At 38.7% G+C, this 27,819-nt stretch overlaps 1 protein-coding gene across 3 annotated transcripts in view; it reads left to right on the top strand.

Moving 5' to 3' along the window:
* bmpr1aa (bone morphogenetic protein receptor, type IAa) overlaps positions 1–27,646 on the top strand; it is a 38,297-nt gene extending 10,651 nt beyond the window's left edge. Inside the window, exons 2-13 of one of the 3 annotated variants that reach the window (XM_046866646.1) lie at positions 3,729–3,832; positions 11,806–12,077; positions 19,727–19,892; positions 19,979–20,081; positions 20,187–20,283; positions 23,505–23,634; positions 24,442–24,580; positions 24,685–24,877; positions 25,326–25,623; positions 26,424–26,599; positions 26,786–26,916; positions 27,077–27,646. In XM_046866646.1, the coding sequence (XP_046722602.1) occupies positions 12,008–12,077; positions 19,727–19,892; positions 19,979–20,081; positions 20,187–20,283; positions 23,505–23,634; positions 24,442–24,580; positions 24,685–24,877; positions 25,326–25,623; positions 26,424–26,599; positions 26,786–26,916; positions 27,077–27,202 (1,629 nt within the window). In that variant the 5' untranslated portion in view covers positions 3,729–3,832; positions 11,806–12,007 and the 3' untranslated portion in view covers positions 27,203–27,646. Of the gene's footprint in view, positions 1–3,728; positions 3,833–11,805; positions 12,078–14,963; positions 15,521–19,726; positions 19,893–19,978; positions 20,082–20,186; positions 20,284–23,504; positions 23,635–24,441; positions 24,581–24,684; positions 24,878–25,325; positions 25,624–26,423; positions 26,600–26,785; positions 26,917–27,076 lie in introns of those variants that run through there. The other 2 variants (XM_046866654.1, XM_046866660.1) reach the window with 2 other exon arrangements.
* Positions 27,647–27,819: the final 173 nt, after the last annotated feature.

The raw sequence follows: 27,819 nt of genomic DNA, 5'->3' as shown, positions 1-27,819 counted from the left end.
TTAAATGCTGCGTAAAAATGTAAATATTTTTTTAATTTTTTCGTATCGTCATCGGAAAATTCGTAAGTCGAACCATGGTAACTCGGGTAACTCACCTGATATCATAGTCTGCCTATAAAATCACAGTCATGTGATTCAAAGCCGATCAATAAACGATATTAACAAGTCTCCTTGTACTTAAATTGATGCAAACCTGTGAGTTATTGGCAGGAAATGCGATTTCTTTTTTCGGTCTCTGTTTGTACGTATATCACAATTCTTGTGAATTCTTGTGTACGAACAATTTTACATTTTGCATATGTTCTTCTGCAGTTTAATAAATGACGCATTATGTTTATCATGAAGAATTTCCAGACCTGTCTGAGCTGGGTGCAAAAACACAAATCTGGTACATGTCCCTCAGCCGCTCATCACTTACTAATTCTTCCAGTGCACACAAACACACTACAGTGCCAACGTGTATTCTCTTTATCAAGAAGTTTTAATACAAACTAAAAGAAAAAGTATTACACAAGCAGTGAACACCTGCAAAAACTTGAATACAAACACAACTTTTTCCCAGCTCGTCTCTTCTGTTAGGACATCATTCGTTTTCCCGCAGCCTGATTGATTGAGTTGCCCTGAAGCTGTAGAGGAGTGTATTTCAATCTGCGCAGCTCAAAGGATCAGGTTGCTTCAGGAGCCTGTGGCGTAGTGGCACAGAGCAGGAAGGTGGTTGGAGGAGGAGAAGGTGGGGAGGCCGTCGAGATCAAGTTTCTTATGGCTGCCTGTGTTGTTTAGCCCATTGCACCTTTTAAAGGCGGCCCCCTCAGCTCTGACTAGTGCTGGAGACAGGATGGCTACGCAGCAAGAAGAAAGCATTCGCTCTCCTCCTCACATCTAATATCCACCTCAGCTCAGGAGCCTCCTGCACAGCGTGAGCCTTGAGCCTAACCCCCTCATTACCCAAGCACTGATATTACGACTGTTTTGTAGCGAAGGTGGATGTGAAGGCAGTTTTTTTTTATTTTAATTTAATTTTTTTTATTGCCTTCACTTTCTGTCCAGCATTGCAACAGAGTGTGAGCAGTGTATTGACGAAGCCCCCAGCTGTCCTTTAATGGTATCGATCCTGCTTTAAATACCCTCTGCTATCAGAGTAAATTATTTAGAGCGGCACCAGATACGCCAAACGCAAAGACAAGCTGGAACCCGGGGCAGTCCAGAGAGATTTTTGTCTCTTGTTAGAACTCTGCAGACTTACTTTATTATTTAGGGGATGCCTCCCTGATTGTGAAGTGCTTGCATAATTGAACTAATTGTGTACTTTGTGGTTTTTTTTTTTTTTTTTTTTTTTTTAATAATGTATAACTGAAAGTTCAAGTGATGTGTTATGGCAGAGCTTTTAAGTGGATGTTTAACAGGTCTTTCTATGCATCTATACTATGTCAGCATAAGTTTATGGACACATGACCATTAGATTTGTGCTTTATGAACAGCCCATTCCATGTTTAGTCACCATTTGGTGTTGTTATACCCTCCATTCTTTTGGAAAGATTCTTTTCACTAAAGTTTGGAGTGTGCTTGTGGAAATTGGTGCTCATTCTGCCACAATGGTGTTTGTAAAGTCAGGTACTGATGCAGGGTTAAGAGTCCTGGGGTGCAGTCAGTGTCCACTTTCATCACTAGGGTGTTTAATAGGATTGAGGTCAGAGCGCTGAAACAACCTTTGTGCACAGCGGTATTTCATGATGAAGCAGGTTTGTCCCTCCTAGTTCAAGTGAAAGAAAAATGTCATGCTACCACATCCAAAGACATATCATACAATTATGTGTTTCCAACTTTCTGGTAAAAATCTGGGAGGAACCGCATATGGATAGAAACATTAAGTGTACTTTTTTGTATAGTATCTGTGTATGTGCTGAATTCTCTGTATGATGACAAGTTAGTCAGTATAGATAAGCATCATGTAGAAGAAACAAAATAGATATAAGAGATATATATTCTATAAGAAACATCAATGTTTCCCACAAAGGTTTGAATCATTAGTGATTGCCTTTGCATTAGTTTTAATCTGTTGTCCAACAGATTTTAAAATTTCTTTAGATATCATCAGCCACTACCTCAAGCCTTCCAGCAAAACAGTCAGGGAGGAATTTAGATAGACAGAATAGTCTCAATATTGCATGTTTATTCTTGTAGGTGTTTTGCAAAGCATCATGTTTCACAAGCTAAAGCTGTTGATACATATATATACGTGTGTGTGTGTGTGTGTGTGTGTGTGTGTGTGTGTGTGTGTGTGTGTGTGTGTGTGTGTGTGTAAATCAATAAAACAGTTTCTTAGATCCCACATTTTGTCCAACACTTTCATAAATTAAATAGAATAGTCAGTTCAGGTACAAATGTATTGCAGTTTCATGTTATTAGTTGCTTGATTGCTGTTAGATGTTCCATTTTGTCACTCTATCCAGCAGCTTATTCAAGTGTGTGTGCTTTGTCTGTCCCACTAACATTTCACTGGTCTGGAGATTGTGGATCATCAGATTTGTTTTTGCTAATTGTCAAATGTTTCAGACATGTCTAAAGAAACGCACAAACCACAGATGGAAGGAATGCACAGTTTTGGCAAGTTGCAACAGCTGTAATTCCTGCAGTTGAGAACTAAACACACCTTCAGCGTCATGTTTGTGATATGTGCCAGTCTTGGCTCCTCCTGCACGCTTGGACTAGAATTCTTGATTTAGATTCCCCCCTCATTCTCAAATAGGTATAGCTGTCTGTGAGGAATGTTTTTGGTATTTTGGATTTCTGAATCTGGTTTATTACATGTTGGTTACAACAAATCGATTATATAATAGTTCATATAATAAGACCGTACTGAGAGAGTGTGTTCATGAGCCAATCAGAATTCCAATAGAAAATATCTTAAATATAGTCACATTTATCTAGTGTCTACCTCATATGATTACAAGAAAAGACAAAAGTATTGGAACCCGACTTTTCCATACATTTGTGGTTCCAGCTCAAACTGTTACCACACCGTTGGAGGTGCACAGTTGTATAGGATGTCGTGGCATTAAATTTCACTTAAACTTGGAGACCCAAACCTGTGCCAGCTCCATGAAGATATGATTTACATGGGCTGAAAAAAAAGTAAAAAAATACTCAACCCTGCTAGACACCTTTGAGATTAACACTGACTGCACCTCAGGCCTCCACATCCTAGATCAGTACCTGACTTTAACACCCTTGTGGTTGAAGGAGTACACATCTCCACAAGGACACTCCATTATATAGTGGAGCATCTTCCCAGAAGAGTGGAGTTTATTTTAAAAGCAAATGAGGATTACAGACCTTAGCAAATCTCTACATACATACGTTCATACATAATCTTATGGTCAAGTGTCCACAAACATTTGTCCAAATTAATCACCAGGTGAAAGAATAACTGGGAAATATTTTTACATGATTTTTAATATTGCAACTCATTTTACCAAGAAGAGTTTGCCTGCATATTCAAACATTAAAAAAAGTTTTCTCTTTTGTGATAATGGATTTATTTTAACCACATATTTGGCAATTTTGGCCAAATTGTGGACAGTGGAGATGTCTACATATGAACTGGGTGTAATCAGTTATCTGTCTATGCCTAGCCTGCTATGCCAAGGCATCAGCAGGCACCTGTGATGCAAATATGTTCTGTTTATTCCACGTCATTAATTACATTTTGTTTGCATGTTTTTTTTTAGGCAGTTAAATGCCACTTGGATGTTCTGCACTGTGGACAACTGTCTCAACAACGTTCACGATGTGCTTCACCAACATGAACCGGAAAAGTAGATGCATCATTATGGTATGTTGAGTTCTGTCCTAAAACATGTAGTGTGTTTAAGTTTGACGCAATATTTTAACACACATTTTCAAGCCAGGAAAATTCAATAGAACTCAAGCTTATTCCTATACCTGATATTAAATCAGAAATTGCAAATTTATTTTTAACAGTTCTTTGATTTCCTGAAGCAGGACTATATGACTATCTGAGGTAGAAACGGCATGTGTCTGCTGACTGCGTTTATTCAAGTTTATTTCTATAGTGCTTTTTATATCGCAGCTTTACAGAACATAAGAATTATAGGAAAAGAAATGTTTTTATATAAGTGAACTATGTGGGTGTATCCCTGATGAGCAAGCCAGGAGTGACTGAGGCAAGGAAAACCTTCCTTAAATTGTATGATGAAGAAACCTTTAGAGGAACCAGACTCAAAAGGTGAACCCAGTGTGATTATACATTTTAAAACAATACACAACACCAGAGAGAGAGAAATACCTAACACCGGAGTGTGTGCTTGAGTAATGTCCTTTTTACAGTCTTATACAGACAGTTGACATTGTGGAACCAGGAGCTACTGAGCAACTCATGAAATAGTACAACATCTGAGATGATCAAAGATCCAACACCAACTCCTCCATGGCAGAGCCTTTAAATGTTCATAGAAGTCCAATGTCAAAACTGACATGAATGTCATGAAGTGGAATCCAAAGGGCGCTATACGTCTCTAGATTGTTCAGGATGTTTGCGCTGGGTTGGCATCTTTGTTTTGAAGGTCCATAACCTTCATGATTTGGGACACAACTGGAGCTGGCGCAACCTCAGGATGCTGTGGGATGGGTAGAGGAAGAGAAGCAGTGGAGAGGAATTAGCATAGCTGCTGTTCATAATATTAACAAGCTTTAGTTGCTTATCTGTGTTTGATCAGATGTACTGGAGCACAAGATGATTATTTATGATCTGTGATAATGTGTTGTGTAGGTCCTGTTTAAAAGATGTCTTTAATATGTGTGTCTAAACCCCGAACTCTGTCAGGAAGGCTATTCCAAAGTTAAGGATCTAAATGTGAGGATGATCTACCACCTTAAGTGGACTTTGCTATTCTAGGAACTACTAGTAGTCCAGAGTTTTGAGATCTCAAAGAGCGTGATGGATTTTAGTGTGTTGGAAGACTGGATAGACACATGGGGCTAAACCGTTTAGTGCTTTGTAAGTAAGTAGCAGTAGTTTGTAGTCGATTTGAAACTTAGTAGCCAGTGTAGGGATGATAAGATTGGGGTAATATGGTCAAATTTTTTCAACCTTGTAAGAACTCTGGCTGCTGCATTCTAGACAAAGTGTAGCTTGTTTATTAATGATGCAGGACAACCACCTACTAATGCATTACAATATTCTAGTCTGGAGGTCATCAAAGAGCAATATATCTCTCATCAGAATTTAATAATAGAAAGATTTGTCACCCAATCTTTTAATATTTTCGGAATAACATTGGAATAGCTTCTAATAATATTTCCAAAGGGAAGCATGTATATTGTGAAAAACAGGGTTCCTAGAACTGAGCCTTGTGGCACCCCATTAATTACTTGCATTAGCCCTGATAGAGCTCTGTTTAAATCGACAAAATGGTAACGATCAGACAGGTAGGACTTAAACGAAATTAATGCTTGTTCCTGAATGCCAGTGTAATTCTGTAAACGATTTAGGAGAATGTCATGATCTGTAGTGTTGAATGCAGCACTAAGTTCTGGGGGAAAAAAATCAAGAGATGTAGCCTTGGTCTGAAGTTTAAAAACAGGTAATTTGTGATTTTAACTAGCACAGTTTCTGTGCAATGATGGGACAAGAAACCTGACTGAAACTTTTCAAACATATTGTTTTCTTGGAAAAAGGAGCATAACTGGGCAGACACAATCTTTTCTAAAATCTTAGACATAAATTGAAGGTTTAAATTGGGTCTGTTATTCAATAGATCATTTGGTTTCATATGAGGTTTTTCACTACTAAACTGTGATTGAATACTCTTCTATATACTCTTTGAGCTAGTACTTAATATTGCTCCTACAGTCTGAATTCACCAGTGGTCATCTTCAGTCTTGCATTATTTTTCCAGACTCAAGGCCACTTGGCCTGAGAGTTTAATGTGTTTGGTGAGGTGTGAAAGCTGTTTTCAAGGCTTGGAGCAGTCAAAAGAACTGATTTGTGGTCCTGTTAAAAATGGTGGCTTGGGGATCACTTCTGTCAAATTCTGGGGTGCTGAACGGAATGCTGTAAACGTTTAGCACTGCATTGCCTCTAAAATTACTCGTTCAAAAGGTCATATTCCTTCTTGTTTTAAGTTTCATGGTAACAGGGATGTGTTATTGTCTAAATGCTTTGTTGATGTATAAACAAAGCATACTAGTCTCATGCCAAAAAAAGGGGGGGGTTAATGAAAAGGTATTCCACATTTAAAAGCATTTAGCAGACTCCTAATTTTATAAATTTTTTTTTATTATAATTTTTTTTCCCCAAAGGGGCTTTTAAACTCATTTATGCAGAACTATACCAAACTATTAGGGATGCACCGGATATTCGGCCACCGAAAATTTTCGGCCGAAAATGTCCCAAAAGTGCATTTTGGGTTTTCGGCCGAAAGACTTTGATCACCGAAAAAACGTGGCCGAAACAGTTTGTTGTGATGACGCAAACAGAAACCGCGACCTGCACGTGCTTGTCTAAAGCAACATGTCTGCGGTGTGGACGTATTTCAGTATATCTGAGAAAGACCCACGGATAGCGATTTACAAAACATGTAATGCCGAAATTTCAAGAGTGGGTGCACCTGCAAAGACTTTCTCCACGTCGGGTTTAATTTATCACCTGAAATCCAAACATCTTTTTCGCTATGCTGAATATGAGCGGAACGCAACACATAAAAACAAAACCCCAACGAGCATGCGCACTCCGTCTGTGGCGGAGGTTTTTGAAAAGGCAAGAAAGTTTCCCAGTGATATTGTCATGGCAAAAGGTCATTACACAAAAGATTATGGTATTCATTGCCTTAAATGATCAGCCATTCTCTGTCGTAGAAGATGTGGGGTTTTGTAGGCTGATTGAGCCTCGTTATGCCATACCGAGCAGACGACATTTTTCAGAGGTGTGTTTACCTGAGCTGTTTAATGTTGTTGCAACTCACGTTCATAAGCATATAACTGCAGATATTTCAGCAATTAGTTTCACGACAGACATTGTTTAAATTTTATTTTATTTTATCCTGTGCATTGTGCTATAAATAAATATTTTCATAATTTGTAATTGATTTATTCTTTGGAACTTTCATATTAATTTATGCAATTGAAATGCCTTGATTTTAGTAAGGTTAGTACACAGTCATAGACATTAATGCAATGGTAATAATAATTGGCATAATTTCTTTCGGTGTTTCGGTTTTCGGTTTTTCTGCCTTGCTTTCCTCTTTTTCGGTTTTCGGTTTCGGCCAAGGATTTTCATTTCGGTGCATCCCTACAAACTATTCTATTGATTGTAGCCTATTTAATTTTCTGTGTGTAAAGCTTTGTCACTACGGAGGGGATGACGCTGCCCGATTGGCTAAAAAAAAAGAAAAAGTCAGAATTGCGAGAAATAAAGTTGCAATTGCGAGCAAAAACTCAGAATTAGGCAAACATTTTAAAATGTGGCCGAAACAGGCTTCCATAGTGTCTACCTGTCCAGAGCACTCCAGAGTTTAGCAGGTGGTGCGTCAGTAATAATGTTCCATGGGAAAACACAGTGCTCCGTTTGTGGTTAAATGACTAGTCAAAGCAAATAATTTGCCTCAATGAATTTTTGTATTCAAATGCTCGAGTAATAATTTCAGCCCTACAACTGAGCAGTTAGGGGTTAAGGCTCTTACTCAAGGGGCCAACAGTGGCAATTTGGTGGTGCTGGAATTTGAACTCGCAACCTTTTGATCAGGGGTCCAACATCTTAACCACTAAGGTACCACTTCCTTCAGTGTCCCTGCATGATAGCCTGCTTTGCTGTAAAAAAATAAAAATAAAAAATCACTTCAGTTTTATTTGTATAGTGCTCTTAACAATAGGCATTGTCCTAAAGCAGTTTTACAGAAATATTGAGGTTATGAAGTTGGAATGTACAAGATTAGTGTTCATAACTGTATCCTCAATAAGCAAGCCAGTGGTGACTGACTGTTGCAAGGAAAACCTCCCTCAGGTGTTTTGAGGAAGAAATCTTGAGAGGAACCATACTAAAGGGAACCCATCCTTATCTGGGTGCCACAGAATATCCATTCATTATAGGTCCATCATTGTTGAGGTGTACTGTTCAGTGATGGGCGCTTAAATGAACTGTTCATGCAAACTGTGCTTTTAAGCTATTTGAGCAAACTTTTGACAATTATTACAGTCTAAATCCATCCTCATAGTTCTTGATTTTCTTAGTTGCTTGATGGATCTTTAGGCTGTTCACGTAGAACCAGCTCTAGCAGCACAGAGTGGTCTCTAATTGAAGAGGAAAAAAAAGCTTTACCACTTGAGTGGTATTAAAGTATTAAATAATGACAATGGCAAACAGTTTAACTTAATGACTACCATTTTGCAAAACAAAATGTGTAGCCAAATGTGACATGGATTTGCATAGTCAAACTAACGATGGAAGGATGTGAGATTATAAACTGTTTCCTACCAAACAAGACCAGAGTCAGTTCCTGGGTGCAAGTTTTCAGGCCAAGTGTGAAAATGCACTTTGGGTTGTAGGTTGCCTCCAGTGTAAACCCATTTCCCTCTACAGACCCGACAGACCTAAAAGAGAGCTCACATTGCAACCAAGAGCGTTCAAAAGTAGCCTTTGTTCTTTATCTTCTGCCTCGTAACTAGACTTTTGTCCTTTTGATTAATTGTTCTGGAGGGCGCATTATGGTGATTAATTGCACTGGCTTGTAGAGGCCAAAGAAAGAAAAGTGGGTGATGATGGAGGGAAGGGCGGTCAGGGGGCACATCTCGTATTCTAATCCTAATCCAATCACAGGATGAGGCGCAAAACAGGCAAACGGACAAAGGCAGCGGAGCCAGAAAGTCTGCCACGAAGCACAGCAAAGAGTTGAAAGGCATGTGAGGCAGGACGCCACCAAGGAGGGAAGGACACTGAGTGCTGCCTGTGAGGAGGGGCCTCAGGAGGGAGCAGGGCTTCATGCCAAGCCAAGCTGAAAAGAAGAGTTTGGAGACCAACACCAGAGAATGTTGGGTCTGCAGCGTGGATCCACTACAGTAATGAGAGATGCATAAACGTTGTTTATTTATTTAATATTTATTCTATGATTTTTTCAACGATTACTTGTGGGTGATTCAGCCGTTCATTCCGTCAGCAGTGATTGTTAGCATCTGTGTGTAAACCTGAGTTAGTGTTATAATACAGCACTAACTGTAATAGGGGGTAACAGGTTCAAGCTCTCCCTGTATAGTATATCCTTTCATTTAGAACATATTCCTCCCCTAAGGTTTTCGAGACATCAATGGCTGGCTATAGGATTCTCCACAGGTGAAGCCTGGTCACTCAGTACAATACCCTTTTTGATTCCACTGCTTTATACAGGAACATATGGCGCCAGAGAACTTCCAATGAAACACTAAACTCCATCTTTAACACAGTGGGGTCTTCACTGTGATGTGATCGAAAGATTACTTTATTAGGTATGTGCAAAAGGGCATAAATATAATGTCATAAATCCTTAAAGACCTCCCTATGATGCACACTATATCATCTACAATTATTATTTATTTTTATAAAAAAAGAAGCATAAATAAAAAAAAACACTCAAATTTAGAAATGTCTAATCACCAAGTTCTAGTTAATTTGTAATTAGATTGATTGAAAAAAGCCATTGAAACATTATATTATAATATCTGAATAGTGTATTGTGACAATTCCTCACACTATCATAATGACCTAATACTTTGAGTCATGCATCCTTTTCTTAGATTAAAACTGTTTAAAACAATGATCCATGATGTTTGGTTTATCTGTTTAATGTTACATTAAATCTTGAAAAAGAATGTGTAGCTTCTTATCGCCTATTTAATAGCGGTTCTTTCCCTGATCTCTTTTTTTCCATAAATGTTAAATAAACATCTAATCACACAAGAGTTACTTTTGTCAACAGTTGCACGTTTATTATCAGTTTTATGTGAGGAGTCCGTCACAGGAGGCCGGTTTAGCGAGCTGTTACTATACAAACAAGTAATCATGAGAGTGATCAGCTATCAATCTCTCTTGAGTTGTCTTGCAGGAATTTTAACCCACTCCTCCTCACCTGCTTCAGCAGGAAGGTTTGTGTTTTTGTCTCTTATGCACAGCCAGATTGCCATCCACTCTGGTTATGCTCATGCACTGACCTCAAGAATGTTTAATTTTACTGTAACAATCATGACCTCACTTGACCTGGTTTGGTATGTTGGTTAAGTGGTATGAGATTTCAAAACATTTTATCTTATTCATCCATTTAACAGCCAAATATGTCTTGGACTTTCCTGGTACATATTTTAAGTACTTGTGTCACTCTATCCCACACTGAGTAATACTGCAGGCTATGGTGCAGTTGTTCTTTGTTTATACCGTATAATAATGAACAACATAGAAACACAGTGAAAATTTAGATTTCACATTTCTCTTGTTGCCAAATATGGGGTTGAATCCTCTAGTGGTAGTAGTATTCTCCTCTTTTGAAAACATGTTTTATTAAGGAAGCGGGTTATTAAGCTTCAAAATTAGGGCTAAAACTACGGAGCAATAGGTGAGCAGTAATGTGATGACACATACCACAGCCCGGAAGACGTTTCGGATTAACCCTTCACAACAAAACAATCCTTTTCATTCAAATATACAAATATCCTCTGTGCCATCTAACAAAAACAGCTTTGCTTCCAAAACACCTGTCTTTTGTTTTTTTTAGATAACCACAGCAGCCTTCAGCCGTTACAGCTTACTGCATTTCTTTATGTTAAAAATGTAAACATGGTGCAAATGTAGTTTAAAATTGTGGGGTCTGTCAGTCTTTTTTAAAGAGGTTAACTTATAATAGAGGTGTAATCCTCCTGTGTGGTGAGCAACGTAGAACACACTCGATCCCATGCAGTCATGATGCTTGACGGGGTGCCTCTATGGGCAGGTGGGCCACCTTGTCCCTTTGCCATGAGGAGGCCTACTTTGTTCCCTTGATATCCACTCAGGGATGTGTGAAAAGTGGGGCACAGGTCGGGGCTCTTTGTCTCCCTCGAGCAAATCAAAAGTGACAAACACCGGCTCACTCTGCCACTAATTTGCACCCTGTCAGCTTGGCTAAGGCTCTGCTCAGAACCACTAATTGCAGAGAGACATAGAAGCTCACATAGGAACAGACACATCGTGTTATTAACGCTGCATAGGGCTAATGCGAGTAATTGGGGAATATCTTTGAACAAATAGTTTGGCCATTTTATGGTGCTCAAGATTAGTGCCAGTCTGACCGGGATTGTGGGGTCAATTCTGGAAAACACCAATAGCCAGCAATGGGTTGTGATACAAAAGGTTGTATCTAAACGTGTGAAAGCTTCTTTTACTTTCTTTCTTGCTTGCCTTCTAGGGTTCTAGGGTCGAAGTTGTTTTCTGAATGAAAAAAAGTATTTATGGCTTTTGCACATCAGTCCATGTGGAGGTGTCCCCTGTGGTCCCATCAGTTCATGAGTCATTGTGCCCTATGTGCCCCTCCCTGTGCTGTAGAAGTGGTCCTCGTAATGTATTTTATTTTTGGTGCAAAAAAGATAACACACATTTTAAATTGTAGGTCAAACATGTTTGTTTCTAAATTAAAAAGCTCAAGCTGAGGGTCTTTTCAGTGTGTTTCCTGTAGTCCTGATTGTATGAAGTGAGCAGAAAAGACAGACCACATTGTTTGCCATCTCATCAGGAACTTAATGTATTTATTTAATTTGCCTGAATTGCATTTTTCTCTCTCTGCCTTTTAGTGTCTTGACTTCGAGAATCTTTTAAGGATAAAGCTTTGAGATTCTAGTGAAATTCCACCCTCATTGCTCGCGTTCTCCAATCATCTGCTTGGAACACCACCGTCGATCCTTAAGCTACACATTATTGGACAACTCTATCAGGGCCGGTGTACATTCGCAGGAACACCTGCAATCCAGAGTGTTGTCCCAAAAGCGCTACAGAATGACCCACTTTCACTTATCCACCATCGTTCTGTTTGACATCTGCATTCTTCTGCTTCCTCAGACTAAAGGTAAGGACAATTTTGTCTATGGTATTTTTTTAGTAATGGATCAGGAGAATAAAATACTTTAATTACAGTGTTGTAATGGTAGTGCTGTGCGTTTACTGTGATTTATGCAGGTTTGACTGTAATTATGATTAATATAAACTTGTCCTCAGATGCCCGGCGGGAACATGAGACGAGTATCGTACAGTCGTCTTGTAAAAGATAATCAAATAACACAGGGTTGTCCCAATGTAATTAGGTTATCACATGACTCCAAAAGCTATAAGCCAAACAGTCACCAACACGATTATTAGATTTTCAGTTGTGCATGTTCAAATTTCACATCAATATCAGCTCTGAAACAGAACACTGAGACTTTGTGTTTGCATCTTCGTTAATGTGGCACAATTGTTTAAAATAAAATGGAGATGCATTTTGATGCCTTGGGTTTTTCTTTTTTATGATGTGCACAATGATGTGTTGTAAAACTGATGACATTGTTTGCCAGAGGTCCATAAAGAGGACATGCTTTGCTGTTGCCTTTGGGAATGCACACTCAAACACTCACTAGTTACCATAAACACACCTGGAAAAACTGTAAAGATGAGCCTAGAGTCCTGATAAAAGCCTTTGTGAGCTTATTGCTCCTTGGCTATTATGAAGTTGGCAGGTTCTACTGATGGAACCTTTATTTTTATTCAAAGCTGCTTTTGTACTTTTCTATTGTATATTTTACTAGTTATATTTGTGCTTTTATTCTGTACACAAGGCAGTTTGTATCAAGAGGTCTGAGCATTCAGGCTGGTCTTTAAGTAATGTGATGAAATTTCATGTAATTTCAAGTTTCATTATGTCTGAATTAGTGTTTTTTTTTATTTTTTATTTTTTTTTATTAAGTTTATTATTATTAACATTTGTGAACATCAACAAATTTAATTAAATATTTTACATTTGTAAGACCCAGATGTGTGTTTTACATGTAATAACTTTTTTTTAGAGATATATTCTACTTGCTGTTCTACTTATTTCAGCATATTTTAACAAATGTCTTCATTCCTTCATTTATCACTTCCTTGATATGCAGAATTGACAGGATTTTCGCTTTTTAAGAGAAATGCTTTAACCAAACACTAAAGAATCGTAAACCACAAGTGGCATGATTTCGCACACGCGCCAACAACGCAGTGCAAATTGTATTGCCGGTATGGAGTCCGTAGCCATTTATACATTTATACAACTTCTTTCTTTCTTTTTTTATACCCCCTGCATTGTTGTGTATATTTTCAAGTTTAATAGGACAAAAAATGCGCACAAAGTGCGAGGTGGAGACTAAACAAACTTCCGGTCCACCACTTAATACGTTCCTGAGGGAACTCTGATTGTAACTGTTTCACATAAAAAGGATTGTATGCGGTACACGTGTACCGAACTGAAAACCCTGTACCGAAAAAGTTCGGTACCTACAAGTGTACCGTTATACCCCTAGTCTGAATGGAATCATTTCTTATAGGTCTTGTTTACTGAAAGCTTGAACTATCGGCCAGTGTACAGCAAAAGTGAAGAATTGCTGGGGGGGACGGACATGTGAACCAAATCATATCAAATTTTATCTGACACATACATACAGGGTACGAAATGCAGTGAAAGGCTTTTTACGATGGTCCGGCATGAGGGAATAGGATGGGGGGAAAATGAACCACGAGTCTGCGTTGCTTAAAGTTTCAAGTGTGAAAACTCTGAATGCTCCAAGTCACATACGAAGACTAATAAACCACATCCTTTTCTAAATCCCCCACCATTCTTCCTACAGGAAGTTGTTGGCTTGATTGTTGTCGCTCTCTCGCTCTCTCTCTCTTCCTTTTTGCACTTTGACTATTTCCGGTATCACACGGTGTGGTTCCCTGTAGGGCATGGACATTTCCAGACCATTGTTTTCAGGAAATATTCACTTGTACTGGTGTCACTCACTTTTACTCGCTTGATAATAAATGTTTCCTGTACATTCTGTCAGTAGTATGTATTTTGTATTAGTAGTATTTTTTAAAAGGTTTCGTTGGGAGTGACGATGATGGACAGGACTAGAAACGAGTTTATTAGAGTCACAGCACATGTAGGATGTTTTGGAGACTCGATTGAGATGGTTGGACATGTGCAGAAAAGGGACATGGGGGTATATTAGTAGGAGAATACTGAGGATGGAGCTGCCAGGAAGAAGGACAAGAGGAAGGCCAAGGAGGAGGTTTATGTATGTGATGAAGAAAGTCATGCAGGAGTTTGGGTTGAAAGAGGCAGATGTAGAGGACAGGGGTGATGGAGACGGATTAACAGCTGTAGCGACCCCTAATGGACAAAGCCGAAAGAAGTAGTAGTAGTATTTTAAAAAGTAATTGCCAAAATGTCAAAGTGTACATGGAGTCCATATAAAAAAAAAAAAGCAAACACATTAATCAGAATAATTTGTGTATTAAAAAAGTTTTGCAGGGTTAAACATTTTGTTTTTAAAGGGAATACTTGGATGTCTAATGTTTGCCCATATGGAATGTAAGCATAACACAACTATTTAAATGTTTGGCTTATTATTTCAATATTTTCATTAGAGTTCAATTAAAGTAAATGAAGTTATTTAAGAGCCTTGCATTAAAAAACAATTGACAGATTTTCAGATTATTTTTTAGGTTTTAATTAAACCTATTCAATTTAAGTAATGGACTAATACTTAAGGAACACAATAATAAATGAAGGAATGATATAACAAAGTAAAATATATATTATAATATTTGGTTGTGACTTACACTACCGTAAGAGGAAATTATTTTCAGACCCCCTCAAACCTCACTGAAAGCTCTGCTTTTAGAGCACTCTAATGCTGTTTTTCCTTCTTGTGCTGTGTTTTACTTCAAGGGATCTGTGTGTGTGTCTGGCAGTAAATGGAGAGGCTCGTTATGGGGGGAGGGTGTTGTGCCAGACCTCAGACTCCACCGTGACTGCAGCCGAATGAAGCATGTGTGTGTGTGTATGCGCGTGTGCGCGCACCCTGTGCTCAGACGTTTCCTGGCTCCGTTCATTATGACTTTTAGCCAATCAACAAACAGCCACTTGGCCCAAGTAAAATGTCTTCATTGCTGTCAGCTTGAAAAGCTCTGTTGGCTTTTTTGCTGTACAGAGATGCCGGCCTTTCTCAACTGCAGCCATTCAAATACTGACCGTCGCATTCGGTGCTGTCCTTGGGATTTAAACTGGTGCTCACTTGGTCTGCATACAGAATCAAAATTCACTTTATAAAAATGCTCGTACTGAGTCGAAGTAGTATTCAGGAGCTGTCATGACAACACAATGATAGAAGAGGATGTTTCAGGACAACTTTAGGCTTGTGATGCAGTAGTGAATGGAGGTTGGGGCTGGTGAGGAGAACCCTTGAGGCCTTTCTGGTTTTTATTCAAATCTTGGCACATTGGATCCAAATCCAGGTTTGTTCCTGACTTGAATTTTCCTCTCTGCTTTAGTGTTCGAGTCGGAACTAGCAAGCCGTCATCATCTGGAGGAGGGATTGCCTTAGTCTGGCATCAGGGTTATTGACTAGCTCGATTACAAATGTAACGTAATTTGCTTTCCCTGAGTGCTTATATAAAGTCTAGACAGTTAAGTGCTACTTGTGCTGATGTATTGTGTACTTCAGATGCTGCAACCTGCAGGTTCATGATTAGCCCAAGTGTTATCAGTGCCAGTGTAAATACATACATATATACTTTTATTAAAGAGCAATACGAAATATACAAGAGAAAATCAGACAGGTCTTTTAAAATGAACAAGTCATTTGTTTCCTTTTGAGAAACATTAACATTTGTATTGCTGCAATTACATACTGAATATCTGTGATAACAAAACACATTTGATGCATTTAATTGCCATATTACTTACAAATACACACACACACACACACACACACACACACACACACACACACACACACATATATATATATTTTATACTTTATATAAACTTTATACTTGAAATTACTTTAAAGGGTAAACACACTGTACAGTGTTATTTTTAAGATTTAGTATATTCCCATACTTTGGAAACTTTGTCGTATTCTTTGACCTGAACCTTCTCCTCTCCCCTCGCTGTTTTCTCCCCGTTCCTTTTTTTTTTATTCTGCAGCGTTTTCTGTGTTGCATGGAAGTTTCTGTCACAAGAATTCTCACGAATTTATTTCTCGTAAACATCCAACATTGCACAACACTGAAGTTTGAAGCTTGAATGAGGCTCCTCTGCTTCATCTGTCTCGTTCCGTCTCCTTCAGAGCTGATTGTTAGACGGCGCTCTCTCCAGTTTGATACCATGCATCTATTGAGTGTAGCCAATTTCATTTAAAGCTTTCTGGCACTACAGAGGGCGTGACGCTGCCCGAAAGAAGTCGGAATTGCGAGTAGTCATTGGAATTGCAAGAAATAAAGTCGCAATTGCAAGAAAAAAACCTCAGAATTGTGAGGGGGGGAAAACTTTTTTTTTTATGTGGTGGAAACGGGCTTCCGTAGTGTTTACCTGTCCAGAGCGCTCCAGAGTTTAGCGGGTGGTGAGTCAGTAATAATGGCCTGTGGGGGAACACATTTCTCTGTGTGTAGTTAAATTGACTAAACGAAGCATCGAGACAAATCATTAGCATTTCGTTTATTATTTAAGTTATCCAAGAAGTAGTTTCGGCCCTTTTCTGAACCAACACATAGTTTGGCCAACTCTTCAACTGTGCCTTCTTCAGACTGGTGTTCTAACCGCTGCCAGACACGTTCCACAGGATTCAGATCAGGGCTCCTAAAAAGCCAGTGTTCCGTTTTTAGCCATTTTTGGTTGCTTGGGTCCATTATCTTGGAGAAGGACCCATGAGCTGCGATTCAGATGGAGCTTTTTGATGCGAGACAGAATGGCTTGGTAGTCTTTAAGATTTCATTGTACATGTTGCACAATAGGGATCATGTTCTTTTCTTTTTTGCATCTGTGACCATACAGCTGATGTTCCTTGCCCCAAAGATCCAGTTTTGTCTCATCTGTTCAGTGGACATACTCTCAGAAGCAGTGTACACTTTATCACATATTAAAGAAAACAATTACTTTAAAACATTATTATATTATTTGTTTATTTTGAGGGGTGCCAAAAATTTGCCCACTTTTATACAATGGATTTTGCCAAATGAATGTGTATGAGGTGGAAAAAAGTGACTTCTCTTGTCTGGCTCCAGGTTTACTCATGGTACACAATCTGCATTTAAAAAATGATTTTAACTTGCTGCTCAAGGTTTCCACTAAACCATGGCACCTTTTATTTTTTACTTTGCCATTGAGTTCTGATCAGTGTTTGTGTGCGTGTGCACGGCATGCAAAGTTATAAAGAGAGTTAAAGCACAACAGAGGCTCTTTTATCTCCCCCAGTTGCAACTTAATCACTGAGCTCTAATAAAATTATCTCTGTGTGTAGAATCTAAGCAGAACTCCAGATCAGCGGCAGTGAAAAACTGATGGAGAAACCAGGGAAGAAAAACAGACGTGCTAGTAATGAGATCTGAGAGCAGAGTTTACCGGAGGAGCAGAGCTTCATGTTGCTATCCCTTAGAGCTCTTCATGGAGCTGCTGAGGGACTGATTTGCTGCCTTTACTAACATGTCTGGACTGGAACGAATAGAGTGGAGTCATGATCCGGAGGAAGTGCCTGCAGCAGTCTTACTTAAACACACACACACACACACACACACACACACACACACATTTTGCAACAGACTGCCATTTCAAAACAGGGAGAAAAGAAAGAAAACTAAGATTTAGCAGCAGAACAGTATGTACTAATATGAAGATTAACTGTCATAAATAGTAATCGAGTAATCTGATATGAAGTAGCTTTTCTTTATTAAACAGCAACACTGAATATACAAGACAAAATAAGACAGGTCTCTTAAAATTAAAATAGTTCATTTCCGTTTTAGAACAATTTAAATTTTTATTGTTGGGATTGCTTGCATTCTTATATATATATATATATATATATATATATATATATATATATATATATATATATATATATATATATAAGAATATAAAAATCAGTTGCAAATTACTAAGGGTAAACGTACTGTACAGTGTTTTTTGTTTAATGTTTTAGTTTGAACTGATTAAGTTCAAGATGTAGTGTTCTTTGGCGTAAATCTTCTCCTGCGTCTTGCTGTTCTCTCCCTATTCTTCCATTTTTCATTCTGTAGCGTCTTCTGTGTGTTTGCCTGTCCAGAGCGCTCCAAAGTTTAGTGGGTGGTGCGTCAGTAATAATTTGCCTCGATGCATTTTTGTATTCATGTTATTCGAGGAATTGTTTCAGCCCTACTGTCATATACTCACCGTTTGGCTTTGTAGTGAAATAACAGCCAATTTCAGGTCTAGATTATTATTGGGTCTATAGATAGAGCCATCAATCACACTATTGTGCTCTAAGGATGTTCGGTTTAGCCAAATAAACCATACCTACTTGTGAAAGGGAAAGTTTGTATTGGATTGAGTGAGCTGTATGCTTCACATTTTAGTCTCAATTTGCAGTTATAATAACCTCCACTCTTTAGGGAAGATGTTTGTGGAGATTTGTGCTCATTTAGCCGCAAAGGTGATAGTAAAGTCAGGTGCTGATGTAGGGTGAGGAGGCCTCGGGTGCAGTCAGTATTCCAAGTCATCCCAAAGGTATGTAATAGGGTTGAGGTTCTATAGCAGGACACTAAAGATCTTTCACCCCAACCCATGTAAATGATAAATACATGAAGCTGGCTTTGTGCACAGAGGCATTGTCAGGTTTTGGAATAAAGTGTCATTGCTTTGTAACAATAGGTTTGCACTCACAGGTAGGCCTTCAGGGTGTTGTGATTTCTCTGGCTGCATTTTTTGTTTGAATTTGTCTTGATAACTTCAGAGTATAAGGAAAGACTAATTAGGGAATTATATAGATGTTATAAATTGTTATAGCAGAAACTTGTTTTGCAGGTGGTCTACAATGTTTACTGTGGCTTTAACAGATATTTATTTGAAGACCTGTTGTTTATTACTTAATAATCTTTAGTTGGAAATTTGCTGTGGGGAAAAAAAAACACGAGGATCTGCTGTCTTTTGAAAAATTACCTATGGGCTGTAGCAGTGATTCCTGTTTGTTTTTTATCATTTTTTCCTATATCATTACTTGCTTGATTGGCTGTTTTATTGCCTATTTATTAATCTTCTCATTATTATCATCAATTTATCGCTCAGAAACCTTTTATCATTTAATCACTTTTTAAAAGCAAAGGATTTCAAAGACATTGAGTGTGCATTCGTTCTGAAAAATATTTTGTCTGTGAAATGCAATGGAAAAATGTAAATTCATTAATTTGTAATAACTGGATTATTAAATATATTTGTCAAAATAGCTGCTATGAGAGCAGACATAACCCAGAAAATGTCACGCACTGGGATTTGGATTTTAGCCCTGACCTGCCCCCTAGTGGTATAATTATTAACTATACAAATTACAGAAATCAATTGTGTGTGTGCGAAAGCAAAACTACACCTGCGTGTGCAAAAGCGTAATGATTTCGCCCAGTGCTTGTTATTATACTGTGCTTGTTATTGTTATATGGTCAGTCAGGTGTGCTCTACGCTTGTTCCTACAGCTGGTCAAAACCCAGACCATGTGCTGCAGGGGGACGGCAGCAAACACAGCTCGGACTCCAGACGGCCAGCTCCCGGGTCGACGGTAGAGCCAGAGGATGCACCACGTTTCCTTACCTGCTTCTGCTCAGGTCACTGCCCAGAAGATGCCAAAAACAACACCTGCATGTGAGTGACTGCTGCCAAGCTCAGTCTGATCAAATAAAAGATCTAGGTGGCCAAAAAGTGCTTCATTGTTGATTTTGCTGTTATAGGACAAATGGTCAGTGCTTTGCCATCATTGAAGAAGATGAAAACGGAGATGATGTGTTAAGCTCGGGCTGTATGAAGTACGAAGGCTCCCATTTTCAGTGCAAGGTAAAACTACAGGTTGTTGTTTATTAATAAGAACCGCCTATTTGAATCCAATTGAACTCATGATGTTTGCAGCATATTAAATAATAATAATAGATTGTGTTCTAGGATTCACAGTTTGCCCAGGCAAGACGAACAATTGAGTGTTGTCAGTCTGACTTCTGCAACCGTGATCTGAAGCCTGAGCTGCTTCCACGAGAGCCAGGTGAGCTTCTGCCTCATCATGTAGTTCTGACACACACACATTGTGTACTACACAGTCATCTGCTGTCAGCATGGGATTGTAGTATTTGAATGGTTGGATGTGAATGTGTAAATTTACATAAGTATAGATACAAAATCACGATATTTATATCAGTAAATCTGATCAAACTACAAACCCGATTCCAAAAAAGTTGGGACACTGTACAAATTGTGAACAAAAAAGGAATGCAATAATTTACAAATCTCATAAACGTATATTTTATTAACAATAGAATATACACTGGCGATCAAAATTAGAGAACAATTTATAAACAATTGAACAATTCTGAAATAATGTCATCTTCACTGCTCAACAGTTGAAGTTTTTGTCCTGTCTATACCATGCTACCAGAACACCTTTTCCACAAAATAACTAAGGCATTTAAAAAAAAAAAACATTATTTTGCAGAAAACACACTGATCAAAATGAGAGAACAACAATGACTGTAGCATGGAAAAAGATTACAACAACATTTTCTGAAGGTTACAACAGTCAGCAATTAGTAGGAAGTGTACAGGCCTCTGCTCTGAATGACTTCAGCACATCTGCGGCCACAGGACAGCACTAGTCTCTCACACTGCTCTGGTGTGATTTTGGTCCACTCTTCTTTCAGTCTCCTCCACAGTTCGGTGACTGTAGTGGGTTTCTTGGCCATAACTTTGTCACCAAGGATTTTCCAGAGGTTCTCTATTGGGTTGAGATCAGGACTCTGGGCAGGCCATGTCATTATTTCAATGTTTTCAGTTTCAAGGAACTGCTTTACCCGTTTTGCTGTGTGACATGGAGTGTTGTCCTGCATGAACACTGCGGGCTGATTGGGTGATGAACGCAGGGAAGGAACCATATGTTGTTGAAGAAGGTTCAGTAATAAGAGCAAGTTTAATTTATTTGGGTCCGATGGGAAACATTATGTTTCGGCGACAAACTGGAGAAAGACCCACGGATAGCGATTTGCAATACACGTAATGCCGAAATTTCAAGAGGAGGTGCGTCTGCAAAAACTTTGTTTTTATGAAAGAACATATTTAATTTTATAACCTTTCAGCAGGCCAGAGGGCCTGTACATTATTATTTAATGTACACGAGTGCATTTAAGTTAAACATTTAAGTTTGAATTTTAATTTATTTTATCCTGTGCATTGTTGCATTGTGCTATAAATAAATATATTCATAATTTGTAATTGATTTATTCTTTGAAACTTTAATATTAATTCATGCAATTGAAATGCTTTGATTTTAGTAAGGTACACAGTCATAGCCATAAATGCAATGGTAATAATAATTGCCATCATTTCTTTCTGTGTTTCGGTTTTCGGCCTTGCTTTCCTCTTTTTCGGTTTTCGGTTTCGGCCAAGAATTTTCATTTCGGTTATCCCTAGTTGAGACACTGTATGATGAGACAGATCCTTACCCTGTTCAGCGCTGAACTGGTGAGCAATTCCAGCGGCAGTGTGGAAACGGTTGCCCATTGAGATCCTCTGCAGTATCCTGTCCTCTTTTGTATTTGTCTTCCGTTGACGTCCAGCCTTCTTGGCGGACTTTAATGAGTTTGTGATGTTGTAAGGATTCAATATTCTTGAAATCACAGACTTGGAACGACCAACTTGTCTTGCTATGGCTGATAGGGTCATCCCTTTGGCCTTCATCTGGACAACCTGCTGCCAGAGGCTTTCAGTCACTTTAGAACGGCCCACCATCTTGCAGAGTCAGTGAAACTGGAAGTTAGGCTGCCAGTTAAATAGGGGTTGACAGATAATCAAGGAAATTAGCACCAGGTACCAGATTAACACCAATAACTGGGAGGTATCTGAAAGTGTTCTCTAATTTTGATCAGTGTGTTTTCTGCAAAATAATGTTTTTTTTTTTAAATGCCTTAGTTATTTTGTGAAAAAGGTGTTCTGGTAGCATGGTATAGACAGGACAGAAACTCCCTCAACTGTTGAGCAGTGAAGATGACATTATTTCAGAATTGTTCAATTGTTTATAAATTGTTCTCTAATTTTGATCGCAGTGTAGATAACATTTCATTCCCCCAATGCTGCGGCAAAAAATAGTGGAGCGATATCAGAAAGAAAAATTGCAGAGTTTGAAGTTATCATCATCTACAGTGCATAATATCATCCAAAGATTCAGAGAATCTGGAACAATCTCTATGCGTAAGGGTCAAGGCCAGAAAACCATACTGGATGCCCGTGATCTTCGGGCCCTTAGACACATTCAGGAATGCTACTGTAATAGAAATCGCAACATAGGCTCAGGACTACTTCCAGAAAACATTGTCGGTGAACACAATCCACACAATCCGTTGCCGGCTAAAACTCTATAGGTTAAAAAAGAAGCCATATCTAAACATGATCCAGAAGTATAGGTGTTTTCTCTGGGCCAGGGCTCATTTAAAATGGTCTGTGGCAAAGTGGAAAATTGTTCTATGGTCAGACGAATCAAAATTTAAAGTTCTTTTTGGAGTTAATTTGGCTTATCATAAAGAGGAAGCTGCATCGAAGAAGACCTAAGACAGTTGAGCAGCTAGAAGCCTGTATTAGACAAGAACGGACAAATTCCTATTCCTAAACTTGAGCAACTTGTCTCCTCAGTCCCCAGACGTTTGCAGACTGGTATAAAAAGACAAGGGGATGCCACACAGTGGTAAACGTGGCAAAACATTAAATTTAAAATCAACTTATTTATCCCTTAATTATACATTTTCTCAGTTTAAACATTTTATATGTCATTTATGTTGTATGTCTGAATAATCATTGCATTCTGTTTTTATTACCAAATGTGTACAGTGTCCCAACTTTTTTGGAATCGGGTTTGTAATTAAAAAAGACTACACTGTTGATATCAAGATGTGCCTTGTGTTTTCATATAAGTGATATTTTGGTTTGTACTTATTTGTTTTGTGGCAACGTAAGAAACCTTGATACATGCTTTGAATCATGCGCATTGAGTTTTCAGGTTTTTTGTAAAACGAGATAGGACATGCAGGTGGTTAGTTTGAAAGAGGCAGATGTAGAGGACGGGGTGGGGGGTATTGAGACGGATGAGCCGCTGTGGCGCCCCCTAATGGGGGAAGAAGAAGATCTGAGTTTTTAAAACAAAGACAGGAAGTGGATAATTATTTAAAATGTATATGATTCTGTATTGAATTTAAGGAACCCTGTTTTATTTCTCTGTTTCAGAGGCGTTCCTCACACCTCACTGGCTGGCCTTGCTCATCTCCGTTACAGTGTGTTGCTGCATCCTTATCTGCATCACTGTGGTCTGTTACTACAGGTACATCCCTCATCTGTCCAGTACATGCTCACAAAAGTAAGTCTGTGAAGTCACCATCCCTTTATGATTATAAAAAAAAAGTACAAATCAGGAAATTTTAACCATAGGTGTGTTTAATGTGCTCTTAAAATAAAGTTTAGATTCAAGAATACTAATTTGAATATATGAATTCAAACACAGAAGGAAAACCTTCTGTGAGCTCTGTGAAACAAAAATTACCATTAAACATATAATAATATAAATACACAGAGCTTTTATTTCTTATTCACTTAAGAGACTTTTGGAGTTTTTACTAAGTATTGAAGGGGTGGACCTCATATAACTGCTGTTGTTGACAGTTGAAATACTGTAAATCTGTTGCTGTTGCTCATTTTAGCTTCCTTGATCTTGCATGAAAGTAGCTGTTAATGCTGGCATGGCATGAAAAGAAAACTTGCTTTACTGTGTGCAGCAGCATTGTGTTGATTGAGTTGGTGATTAGGAAATTAAGTTGCAATTTCTATAACAGAGGACAGACAACAGTTTTAAACTCTTACATGCAATAATTGAAATATGCCGTTTAGTGAAAGCTAGGAAACTAAAACTGAAACGACTCAGAGAAGAAAACATGATTGCACAGACCTCGGCGCATCTGAAGGTGGATAAAACCCGCATCCTGCTACTGCTGCACCTTTTGGCAAAGATGCTATGCTGATAAAACGAGCAACAGTAACCATTACGCCTTTGATTTTGCTGTTGAAAGACTTTGTTTAGATTTGATGTATCCTGCTGCAAGAAGATTAGATAAAGGGCGGTGATAATGTGAGATCGGAGTCAATTGTGGGCATGTTTGTTATATTTTAGGTATAAATGGCAAACAGAGAGGCAGCACTATCACAGAGACTTGGAGCAGGCTGAAGCCTTCATTCCTCCTGGAGAATCTATCAAAGACCTCATCCACCAGTCTCAGAGCTCAGGCAGTGGCTCTGGCCTCCCCCTGCTGGTGAGCAGCTTCAAATACACCCTGTTGTTATAAACTCTTAGAAATTGGATGTGTTGTTGCGCAATACTGTTTTTACACCGAGTACATTTTGTTTCTCTGCTTAGGTGCAGCGTACCATTGCGAAGCAGATCCAGACAGTGCGTCTGATTGGGAAAGGTCGTTGTGGTGAGGTGTGGTTGGCTCGCTGGAGGGGGGAGAAAGTGGCAGTGAAGGTGTTTTGCACTCGTGAAGAGGCTAGCTGGTTCAGAGAGACTGAGATCTACCAGACTGTGCTTATGAGGCATGAAAATATCCTGTGTAGGTGTATCGATTGAATTTGTCCAGCTCTCATCAATCTGCTTGTGTAATGCATTATAAATCACATAGTATTGACAAACTTCAAATGATCCATACAAATAATTATTTGGGAAGTTTTACTTCCCAAGAAATATATTTCTATAACTTCTACAGTTATCAGTTTTCTCACTTTTTGATTTTTGCAGGAACATTTTTTCCGTCATGGTAGTATTTCAGTTTCACCAACAAAATTGTTAAAATTAGTTAAAATCAGAAAAAAAAACCAACACTGAACACCATTAATAATTCCAAGCACAGATACAAACTTATTTGAGAATTTTGTATAATCAGTAAATCATAAAGAGCTTGTATTGCAGCATGACACTAACAACGTTCCATTGTTTTTATATTGATCGCAATCACACATTATGCGTCTTTCTTATCATATTCTATGCTGCCTCCCGTACAGGCTTCATAGCAGCTGATATAAATGGTACAGGAGCCTCCTCCCAGATGTACCTCATCACAGACTACCATGAGAACGGCTCTCTGTACGACTACCTAAAGTTTACCACGCTGGATACGCAGGCCTTGCTAAAACTGGCCTACTCTACAGCATGTGGCCTGTGCCATCTACACACCGAGATCTACGGCACGCATGGCAAACCAGCCATTGCTCATCGAGACCTGAAGAGCAAGAACATCCTTGTGAAGAAAAATGGCAGCTGTTGCATCGCCGACCTGGGACTGGCTGTCAAATTTAACAGGTGCTTTACTTCTCCACCTTCAGAACCAAAATGAACCATGTGTTTAAGTCAGAAGTCTTGGTTTAAGAAGGGGCATCCTTTAAAAAAAAATCCATTCCATTTTTTTGATGCATGTGGAAGTGCAGGCTCACAAATTCTGCGTTGCAACAGATCCACTACAATCAGATGATTTTCATCTGCACAACTGCATTTAAATAATTGTTGAAAATGTATTGTAATAGTGATCTGTGATAGAAAGGAATCGTGTGTAAACGTTATTTTAAGCATATACACATGAAACAAAAAAAGCTATTTATTAATTCAATTTATTTATTCATAAATAAATTAATGCCTTTCTTCATTCATTCACTCTTTTGTTATGCAGAATTGTCAGGAATTTCTCCTTTTAAGATAATTTTTTGGAGCTGTATATAAAACGCAAAAGAATACATATTGCTAGACTGCTGTTAAAAACATGGCGAAGACAGGAAGCGGAAGCGATTTCGCACATGCACAGTAAAAAAAAAAGTGTTGAATCGAGTAGCCACGGTGACCCGAGGCGGAGACTAAACACTTAATATGTTTGGGAGAAAACTCAGCTTTTAACTATTTTCAGAGAGTAAAACCAGGATTACATCCGGTAAATTTGCGCTGTAACAAAACGGTTCAGTACAAATATATGTACCGTTAAAACCCCTAGTGTATAGTAAGTGTTCTTGCAGTCCTCACAGTCCATGCAGTGATTTTAATCACAGATCAGTTAAGACAGTAATGAACATCTTGTAGCAATTTGTCTAACCTGCTCTTTTCTTGTCTCTCAGTGACAACAATGAAGTCGACATCCCTCTGAGCACTCGTACAGGAACCCGGCGCTACATGGCTCCAGAGGTTCTTGATGAAAGCCTTAGTAAGAACAACTTTCACGCGTACATCATGGCCGACATCTACAGCTACGGACTGGTCATGTGGGAGATGGGGAGACGCTGTGTCACAGGAGGTACTGACTATAAATTGGATTCCATGGTAGATCTTCCAACCAGTGAGATCTTCAATTCAGAACTATGTCCTAGAGGACCTGCTTTAGTAAAAGAACAAAACCTGCATACAGTGAAAGGCTTAAAAACAAAGAAATAGTCAAAGCAAATATTGTGAATACTTACTGTACACTTTCGCTCGATTTCAGGGATAGTTGAGGAGTACCAGTTGCCATACTATGACATGGTCCCCTCAGATCCTTCATATGAAGACATGCTGCAGGTAGTGTGTGTAAAAGGCCTGAGGCCCACAGTGTCCAACAGGTGGAACAGTGATGAGGTAAGTCTGCATAATTGAGGATTTATTAAAACATTTTTTTTTCACTTCTTTCTGGTTTAGTAATTCAACTACTTTCATTGGAACACAAGTATCATATTTGATGTGAACATGGAAAACGTTTGAGAGCATAAATGGTGACTTTTTTTTTTTTCTTCTTCAGTGCTTGAGGGCCATGTTGAGGCTGATGTCAGAGTGCTGGGCCCACAATCCTCAATCACGTCTCACTGTTCTAAGAGTCAAGAAAACATTAGCCAAAATGGTGGAACTGCAGGACATCAAAATCTGAGCTATATCCAGATTGGGTTTGTTGGCAAAGCCAGTCAGAGACACATTCAGGTTCTGTCCTGATTAACACAAGCTGTGAGAGATCGAAATCGACTTCAGTACCATCTTTGCTCCTTCCCTGCTTGAACTGGAGAGCACACTGAGCTGGGGTTTTTTGTTCTTTTTGTGCTTTCTGTGAAAGCTGTGTAATCACAGGCTTTGATCGGATTCAGACTGCGACTGTGAATCTTTTCCAAGTACTGGGATAACCAATTGACATTTCTGCCTTACACACCAAACTACTTGTTTTTGTGTCATCTGTGTATACGTTGTTCTTCTGTTGTTTTTTTTTTTTTTTGGGATGAACCTCAATTCCTGCCACATGGAAAAACATTTGTGACTTTTTGCCAAGTGCAAAAATGCAATTATACATAGACCTGTAAATAAAGTTGTACTTTAGACTGCACAAGCTAAAAGGTAAGACATGTTCTACCAATAGTGGTCTATTGGGCCAGAAACTGCCTCCTTTAAAACTGTCATAAAATAATTTCCTGTGTATGTATGTTGAGTTAGTTTAGTTAACCCTTTAATGCAGTGCTTAGCAGTCAGATAGTTCACAGTGGTTGCTACTGGACTTGC

Source organism: Silurus meridionalis, chromosome 2 (assembly GCF_014805685.1).
Source record: "Silurus meridionalis isolate SWU-2019-XX chromosome 2, ASM1480568v1, whole genome shotgun sequence".
NCBI classification, from domain to species: Eukaryota; Metazoa; Chordata; class Actinopteri; order Siluriformes; family Siluridae; genus Silurus; species Silurus meridionalis.
This window is presented reverse-complemented; position numbering and strand designations above follow the sequence as displayed.